The following is a 10,661-nucleotide window of genomic DNA, read 5'->3' on the forward strand; positions in this document are numbered from 1 at the left end:
AAATGTTGTAGCCTTGAATGTATCATTGTGCAGTGTTGTTATTATTTGTCATATAAGCTACCACTTGTGTAATTTTACTGACCAAAATCAGAATTATGTTTTAAAGCGTGTGTATTCATGTACACGTTTACGGAAAATGAAGTTTTCAGATGACAATTTTTAGAGGTAAATGTTCTTACAATATGGATCTGAATTTGATTGAATCCTCTTGCAAGTATTATATTGTTGATGTTATATTATTGTGATTTCAACACTGACGGCTAATTAAATTCATTCATTAGTCTAAACTTAATAATTTTTATTTAATAAAATCCATCCCACACAATTTTGAAACAAATCTTTTAATTATAAAACACAAGTATTATTCGTTAGTGTAATACATTTTAACTGTAAAAAAAGTCAAAATAATTATTTTTATACCTTCATTTTAAATTATTAATATAACGCAATACATTTAACAAAAACAAAATTATAGTTAAAAGCACGATTGAATAATAACGTTTTTATATAATAACATAATACAAGCATTGTATGTCAGGTGGAATCTGGATATAATAGAAAATTGAGTTGGACGATACTGAATTTACGTAACATTAGCAGCATTGGTCCTTCAACAGTTCTTGTACTAATTCTTCTATGTCCTATTTAATGACAAGAATACAATTCAAAACATTAATTTTATATTATTCATTTATATTTTATACTAGGTATTATCATTGTAACTTGAATAATTAATTTAAACTTCTGTTTAATACTATTTAGTTCGATTTGATTATTTGAAGTCTTTACCTACATTATATTATTATGATATGTCTCTATTATCTTGTGTACAATTTTAAAATATGTATAATTTTTAACGAAATTAATAAATGAATCTTTGATGTCATCAATATATACTTGAATACTTCTATTAAGTTTTATTTTTTATAACAAGTGCAGTAGTGCGCTGAAATTATAATATTAATGTTAAGTGTTTACCTTGAAACTGTCTGTCGCCTCATATCGTTGAACGGGACATCCATTCCTGTCTACTACAAATTTGGTAAAATTCCATTTAATAGTTCTGAAAAATTGTCACGAGCATTATAAAATATACTAAAATATGTAATACAAAAAAAGTGATGAATTTGAGTTCTAGCAGCATTACTTTGTGTTGAAAGGACCCGGTAATTTATACTTGAGAAATCTGTACACCGGATGTTGTGCTCTGCCATTTACACAAATTTCCGAAAATACTTCAAATTCAGGATGATTATTTGCGAGCTCTTCGGCTGCGATATTCCCACCGATGTTCTATTATACATGCAAAAATTATTTTTAATGACTCATAATTCATAAGTATGTAATATGTATGCGAGTTTTAAAAACAAGAAAACAAAAAGACAAAGGTTATGACTTATGAGTTATATAAGTTATAAGTTATTGACAATCGTTATAACTTATAAAGAATAATATAATTAAACGTAATCCGAAATCATCGTAATGATGTATCTATATCTATAAAAAAAACTTATACCTAAATTATTCATACTACAACCTGGTTAAAAACAAAAATAGTGAATTTTCTAGATATAATTAAATATAATTTAAAATTTTTATTTAAAATTTGTTAACTGATATACCTACCTATTATGTAATTATAAACAGTTTTATTAAAATAAAAATCATTGTGATATCATGTAGATTTGACATTTGCTAATAGGTATATTTTGGCGCTATACATCGTTCTAAATCATTTACAAATTTGTTTTTTTTTTTTGGAAATGGCGCTTACTTGTATACAGCATACTAATAACCAAGTACGAAAATTATACAAATTTCTTCTGTAAAGTTAACTTACTCTGTTTAGTGTTTATAGATAAAACGTTTGTAAAACTAACTACTTAATACGTGTGTATTATACTTGTATACCATATGCTGAGTCGATAAGTTATGCTTGGAATTTCCAACAGTTTAAAGCGCTAAAATGCACCCTAATACCAACAAATCAATAAATAATTTAAAGACTACTGATGAAAACAACAGACTACAGTAATTAATCAAACGTGGGGTTCATATATAGTCGTTACCTGTAAGAAGTCGTTGCTGGGGAATACCAGTATCTCTAAGCCACATTTCCTGTACTTTTGGGCAAATTCCGACAGAGTGCATACGTTGTCGTATGTGAAACCGCACGCTGACGCGTAATTCACAACGATCAACACTTTTCCGCTGCAATATTTTGTCATCGTAATTAATTATATATTATTATTTGATGTATGCTTACATCACGTGGTCGTGTACCAAAATAGATATTTGTGTACATGTCGGTCATTCAGTATGGTTTATTAATATTTGGGCGGAAGTGGTGGGAGGGGGGGGGAGCTGTGTCGGCTGTGTCAATAACTCACCAACACCGATAGAAGTACAACCAGTACAAGACTAGGTACCAATAAGTCTAAATAAAATATTATTACAAGGATCCTTAGTTTTAACTTTTAAATCATGAAGAGTTTAAGGTAGGTAGGTTTCTTGTCAGAGGACCTTCTTTTGTCAGATTTATATACAATTAATTTGTCTTTTAGTCCTATTATTAAACAAGAATTAAAACCCGTGAAGCCATTAGTCAATTGCGACAGTACATTGGCAAACATTTTTTGGACTATTCAGGTCCATCTATATTCAATTCAATGCCACGGGCCCATGTATAATTGTGAGTATTAAACCATCATGACTTAATTTATTAAAATTAAAAAATTAAAATAAATTACACTTTTTTTGTGATATTGACAAATTTTATCAAACGCTTATAAAACGAAATTGTATCAATGTATTTTCGATATTTATAAATTGCTTTTAGATCAACTTATGTGGAACCATGTATTAAACTTTCAACAATTTTACATAGGTATCTACAAACAAAAATGTTACCATACATATTATAGGTATGATACATCGAAAAAATCTAAAAACGGTGAAACATTTCAAATGTCTATGAATAGCACAAAAAGATTCAAAATTTTTTGAATTTGTTTGTGAATGAATAATCCTGTAAATCAGTATTATAGTGGCACAGCTTTGAGCTTTTCTTATATACATACATATAAACATATAATTATATGATATAATATAATCGCAAACATGTCCTGACTGACTGATCAACGTAGAGCCGAAACTATGATATCCAGAGACTTCCATGTTACCATAGTACCACTATGTAGGGCTTAAGGGGTTCGCTAAGAGTGCATTTTCCAAAATTTGTATTTTAAAGAGGTGCTGACACAAAGATTTTGAGATGCACGATGGAAGTCGAAAATTGTTTTTGTTGATTTATTGTTGTCATTTAAATTACATTAGTAATGTAACTATAGTTACAGATTATAATAGTCAAAGTAGAAATTAGTCGAAACGAGTATTTTTTTTTGATAATATATATTATATGGTAGTCATTGGTTCCTTGGGCAGATGAGGTAAAAACATGCATACAATTGTCGTGTTTGTGGCCTCAAGTAAAGAAATTATATCTTAACACAATTATGAGAGTTGAGTGTACGTTTATAGCTTATACACTCAAAAATGGATAGATAGATTAAGAAAGTTTATAGAGAGAATACTCTATAGGTAGTTTGAACTACGCACGAAAATATACCAAGTGCTATATCCAATCCGCCAGAGGCGAATTGTCCATCTCGGTCGATTTAGTTCACTAAGCTAGCGAATTAAACTGACGCCGATTTGACCGTGAACTATGGACGCTATGTTATGTTTTTTTTTAATTTTTCAAGGAAGAAGGTGGGTTATAGGTACTGCAACTATATAGTACTATACAAAATACATATAATAAATAGTAGAACGCGTGGTTACATATTGGTACCAGAATATGGATACCTGCATCTGTACTTTGAAGTTTAGCCGTTAAAGATCGTCGATCGATACGAAATTGTTCTGCGCTTAGCGTGTGCATTGTGCACGAATTATAGCAATTATTTACAAAACCCTATATGCGGCGCGCACTTACACGTATTGTTTCAAACAAACGTTCTGTCCGTTAGGTTTTTTTGCGGTATATTTGTAAATGTTGCCGCACGAGGTTCCATCGCAGTTATCCTCCTCCGACGATTTGTCGTATCCGGTGGATGACGATTTGTCGCATCCTGTGGGTGACGATCCAGAAATGTCGGCCGACGTCGGCCAGTCGAGAGACTCATAGGGAAACCCTTGGGAACCCCTTGCAGCAATTGGCACCGCCTGCGATAAAAATTAATTAAATTAATAACCCTTAAACGTTAAGTATCTTGTTTGCGTAAGCATAATACAGTTACAGAATGTTGTTTATAGATTCACTGTACAATAATGCGTCAGGTTAGGTAAACCTTCGGCTGAACATAATATAACAATAAGCCGCGATCAGTCTTGTAAAAAATACTTTTAAAAAAGTATTAAAATACTAATACCAGTATTCGAATAAAAAAGTATTAAAAATACTTTTAAAATACTATTATAAAAATGTATTTTACGAATACTTACAAAGTATTTGAATGCAAAGTACAAGTATTTTTTAAATTTTATGCTATATTATATATATATGTATATTGTACACCAGTATAAGTACCAATTATGTTACTACTTATCATAGATTTTAACAATTACTATAACTGTCTGACTATTTAGATAGATATATACATGTTCTCCTATTTCATTCTGCGTTCAGATATATTTCAACTAATATTGATTAAATTTTAATGAAAAAAAATAAACTAAAGAGTGGTATTAACTATTAATATGGAACTATTTTAAAATTATTAGATTTCAAATTTTCTTAAAAAATTCCAATATAGAAACCATATAAAATTTTATATGGTATTTTTTAAATTTTAAATATTGTTATTACCTACTTTTACTATACAAAAGCATAATACAGTAGAACTCCCATATAACGGTCACCGAAGGGACTGAAAATAATGACCGCTATTTAGAGGTGCCCGTCCTACAGAGGTAGAATAACACTAGAATACACTCGACGGGACCAAAAAAATTGACCGTTACATAGAGGTGACCGTTACATAGAGGTGACCGTTAACGGAAGTTTTACTGTATTAGTTTTCAACGAAAACAATATTTTTTTTTATTGTTGTAAATTTTTTGTGAAGAATAATAAATTAAAATTAATAAAACGGACGTTATGGTATTTTAATACAAGTATTTAAATTTTGTTTAAAATACTTTTAAAAAGTATTCAAGATACTTAAAAAATACATTAAAAAAAATTGTATTTAGAATACCATATAAATACTTGTATTCGAATACGTCTTTACAAGACTGCCCGCGATATAGAATGTTCCGACCATATATACTCTCGTAGTCACAATTACGCACTTTAAAACGCACAAAACAACTTCAAAGATACACCCTTGAAATGTCGTTTTCAGATATGGACGGAACTATAGATATAGGTATTAGACTCTATGGGAAACGAGAAATGTGTGCAGGTAACTTACATTAATTTTAAAATGTTTCTAGTTAATAATAAATTAATAACATTTTCCATTTTAAAACCTATAATGGCTTGAAAACTATTAATATACATACAAGGTTACTCATAAATTGTAAAATTGTTAATAACATTTCAAAAATATTTAAAACGCATGTTTAAAATTGTTTTGCTATAACTTTATAAGCATTTGAAGATAACATTTTAATGACATTGGATATTAAATTGAAAATTAACGATTTTAGTTTTTTTTTTTTTTTTTGTGTGTAATTCAATGAATATTAACTGTAGAAACTTTTCTTCGTTACGTACAATTTTACTATCTGTATACAAATAAACCAAATGTATCTATATCATTAAACCATACGTTATCACGAGCCTATTTACATAATTCACGGTACACACATTAAATATATTTAACTAAACACATCAAGATTTAAGACTATAAGACTCGTAAGTTGCGTATTATGACGCATAGTGTGATGTTGTTTGTGGCAAAAATTATTTTAACCAAACGAATTATGAAAATACTATTATCTAATAACGATATAGGTATAGGTATATAATATTATGTATATTAATATAAGATAAACTATCCATAGAAATAGAATCTGCAGATCTGCCGGTCTCCTGCTTCTCTAAGAAACGTTTTTTTCTTAGAGGTACACGATATTATCATTTTATTATTGAATTCAAATTTATCGCATGTATTTTATCACAGTGACCTACTCAATGTCTCAATGACAATATTGAAACAGGGCCCATTCTTCTTGTCATTTTTTGTATTACACAGCACACACATTCTGTACAGCACACAACACATGCGACGTTAATTGCCTTTTTCATTTGAATAAAAATGATCATGCATATTATGTTATTAACATAGCGTTTTGTTTAATTAATTTAAATACAGTTATTTACATATTATTAAGTGATTATTGGATACCATAATCGAAAATACATGAAAACTTATCAATGCTTATTCACACTAAAATGTCTTGAACTGTAATTTGTTATTACTTAAAAATAATCTAAATATACTGTCACAAAATATAAGTCGTTACACGCTTATTCATAATGTACTACCAATTTTCGTACTACACATAAAAAGGGCCTAATTTTAAACCTTTGTACCATACAGCAAATGCGAGCCCCCTGCAAGTTTTGAGTTATATAACACTTATAACCTATAAGTTACAAAGAGTAAACTGTAGAATGTTAATTGTGAACTATACAATATAGTTCTAGTTCTAAATTCTTGTTAGGAATCCTACCTGGCTACTTATCAAGGTTATACATTCAATATGCACTATAATAACCTGTTAAATCAGATTTTTATCTGAATTTAAATACATTTTTATCGAACTTATGATATTTCTTCCGTGAAAATTGTACGACTACGATCATTAAAATGTACTATGCGTAAACGTATTAAGTTATATTATGCATGATACCTTTAAATACTATAAATACCTATACATAAATATAGATCATGAATATATATATATTAATTAGTATATCGCTGTTGTGTTTAGACAGCCCTCGATAACTGTGGCTGGTGTGACGTGTGTATACAATAATATAATGTGATATACTAGTATATACATATTTATGAACGAGTTTGAGTGTATATATATAGGTACCACGACCGATACCGGGGGTTGCAGTGCAATGTGCAGGTGGAGGTGGTGGCAGATCTCCTCCTATCGGCGCGTGCGCACGCTCGTTCGCCCCCGGCGCTAACATCATCGCACAGCGGGAAACTTTAACGGCCTACCGTTAAGCTCTCTGCCCACCACCATCGATGAGAAGGAGTTTGAAAAAAAGTGGAGCGTCCTTCCCGAACGACTGCAATGATATAATATAATCGCGTCCCGAGCGCTACGATTGGCGAGTGCCGCGAATTTTCAACCCTCCTGTAGCGTATTCGATCATATAATATATATATATATATATATATTATATAAATACTTAAGCTAAATTACAGCCAGGGGAACAAAAAAAAAAAAAACATCGTACGATAGAATTCGTTACGATGTATCAGTGATAAAACATAGAGAGATATATAAGATTGTCAGCTTATAGGTTCCGGGTTTGCGCTGTTGTAGGGGAAGACTTAATTTTGCACATACGCTATCGATAGTCGATATAAATTATATGGGCGTATGGCGAAACATTCCGGTGATCGATGTCCGGAGAGGGGGGCCGTAGACTTAGTTTATTTATTTTTATGATTAAAAATTGTACAAATTGTAAATAGGTAAGTGATGTTTTGGTTGTCTACAGTTTCTTAACTAAAACTGTCGGAAAACCCATGTGTAAAATTCCGATATGATAGGGAAAACGGGATCATCATACGGTATACATAATTTTGGCTAAAACTACGCTAAATAAAACCCATAAATAAAACCCAATAAAATAGAAAAACGCATAAATATGCCAAATAGGTAAATAAAACCTCTAATTACGCGAAATTATACAAAATAAAACTTTAAATTCTTATAACCATAGTGCCTTGAAATGGATTTCTATGCTATATAGAATTAAATCCGACTTGGCAAGATTGATGTGCACAAATGCATGAACTTACAAGCTCTGATCATGAGCAATCTTCGAAGAATAAACATATTCCCCGTAGATCTTTATGACTTTATCAAATAGGTCTGACCCCCTTCGAAATATATAACTATAACACTTAAATGCAAATATATATATATTATGTATCTATATATAGGCATGCCATATGCGTAACACGAACTGACAAAATTTAAAATGTATACATAATACAATATAATATGGATATGGAACTATGGATGGCTTATATAGTTCGGGGCATTAAATCGTATAGGTATATAATGCGAGGGAGAGCTGAGGGCTAAGCACTTCCCCTATCTATACCTATAGTTAATAAACTGCTGGGCGTTTGATAAATACATAGGTAATGATATATATTTATCGTACATATTATAGGCAAATACTTGACCACAGTGTAAGTATATACAATATGTCAACGTACACCGTCGACTTTTTACTCAGGGCCCACTGCGGAGTCCGTAACATTGCCGGTGGCGCGATATATGATATAGAAGTTCGCAGGAAAACTTAAATTATATACGTATATATTATACAACGGGGTCGAATTCACCACGCAGTTGACTTTAATGTCCGTCACGCGCGGCGTTATATTATTATATACCGCCGCCGTGTCCAGCATGCAAACTTTTCGCAAGTCGTTTCCCCTGCACAAGTATATCGGACGCGTATCGCGCGTGCGCGAAAAGAATATGCGCCGGACGGGTAATCATCGCGTGCGGGGGCGGGGGGGGTTGGAGAATATAATATAACCGTAACAAAACGTACAGCATTGTTGTCTGTTGACCTACACTCACGTTTCGCCGTTCGATAGATAAACAGAGAGAGATAGACGGTATACCTACCGCACGATAAGTTGATAATAGGTATAATATAGTAACTATATTATAGTTCTTTCGAGTGGTGTTTTTTAGTAATTTTTTTTAAATGTTCGATTCGGAAGACCGTTTTAGCTCGGCCGTGATGTAGTATCCGACGGTGTAGAGCACTAGTCACTAAGACACAAACTGATCAAATACATTATATTTATATAATATTATAAATGTGACACACACACGTGTATTTTCGTAATATTATCTACATAGCTGCACGGTGCATGGTTGGCGCATTCGTTTTAATGCGACGCGTTTTATTTTTTAAGTTTGTTTGAACACACGGTAAAACAAGGGACGCGGGGGTGTGATACTGAGCTGATACAATGTTGACGTGTAGGTACATGCGAGTAAATAATAATCGAACTGTATAATAATCATAAATGGTAGGTACACACATATATATAGATACGATTTAATTGCGTTGCATACGATGTGTTTCATCGTGTTTGTTTGACTTTGTGCTTACATACATACATTATATATATATATCATATACATATATAAACGTATACCATCTACTCACATCCAATCTAAACTTACACAACTATATGAATTCTTCATGAACATTAGTTATTCCAATTTAAGAATATTTACATAAATTAGTACATTTGACTATATACATCAAACCTCTTAAATTTAAGAAAAATTAAAAATGTTTTATTTATTTTTAATTTAGGTAGGTAAGCAAAAACATACCACCTACCTATAGAAAATAATAATTTATGTACCCACCTACTAATAAATATTCTATTTGTTATTTTATAGTTTAATTGGAATACAGTTCAGTACGTTTTGAAAGAAAAAATACCTATAGTTATGTAGTTAGTATGAGAATGCTGGACAGTAATTAGAGGGATGTACGTGACAAAGCTTCCGAACGAGTCCACATGTCAATATGTCATATACATATACGCGCAAATAATTAATTGTGAAAAATAAAAACATTTCAATCACAAAAAAAAACAGTAACTAGCTTTGCTGTAAAATATGTTTTGAATGTACCTACTTCGTCGTTTGGAAGGTAAATCATTGTGTCTACGATTCTACCAGTTACGACCAATCTAAACGAAACATACCTAATTCAGAGAGAATCGCGAATGACTAGTGTGACTTTTGGACTTTAGCATCTAATTATTTAAGGAGAGTTTATTTTATATTGTCATTATTCATTAGTATTTATTTGATTCGTTAAGTTGAACTGGTTAATGCCAAATAGGTACATTTCATGCAAGTACCTGATAAATACTGATTACTGACAAAGCGTAGAATGGTGCAGTGAACATGTCCATCGTCCATTGTATAAATAGCATTCGTTAAGTATTTTAAAAATTTCACTCTGTAAAAAAAATAATTACCTATATGTAATGCAAAACAAGTTTCAAAACCCTTTAACGATTAATATTTTTTGAATTACCTACAAAAATTTAGGTGTTTAAACTTAAGATGCTTAAAAAAAAGAGGTACCTAATATATTTTCGATATTTTTTAATTTCTATAAGAAAAACTTATGAGAAACCTATTGTATTGAGTTTAAAAATATTTAATTTTGACTGAGAAACAGAAATTGGATTAATATAGTTCAGAAAACAAGTAATAATATTATCAAATTCTCTACACATTCCTCAAAAAAAGCCAAAATACCGGGTGATTCTTTTATCATTGGACACTCATTATTTCAAAAAGTGTAAATTTTTTTGAAAATATATTTTTTACATAGTTTCAAG

At 30.8% G+C, this 10,661-nt stretch overlaps 1 protein-coding gene across 1 annotated transcript in view; it reads right to left on the reverse strand.

Annotated features, from left to right (window-relative positions):
- Positions 1-280: 280 nt before the first annotated feature.
- LOC100161198 (uncharacterized) overlaps positions 281-10,661 on the reverse strand; it is a 15,394-nt gene continuing 5,013 nt past the window's right edge. Inside the window, 5 exon segments of the mRNA NM_001162003.2 lie at positions 281-641; positions 979-1,063; positions 1,148-1,293; positions 2,070-2,211; positions 3,998-4,227. Of these exon segments, the coding sequence (NP_001155475.1) occupies positions 594-641; positions 979-1,063; positions 1,148-1,293; positions 2,070-2,211; positions 3,998-4,227 (651 nt within the window). The 3' untranslated portion in view covers positions 281-593.

Source organism: Acyrthosiphon pisum, chromosome A3 (genome assembly GCF_005508785.2).
Source record: "Acyrthosiphon pisum isolate AL4f chromosome A3, pea_aphid_22Mar2018_4r6ur, whole genome shotgun sequence".
NCBI lineage: Eukaryota > Metazoa > Arthropoda > Insecta > Hemiptera > Aphididae > Acyrthosiphon > Acyrthosiphon pisum.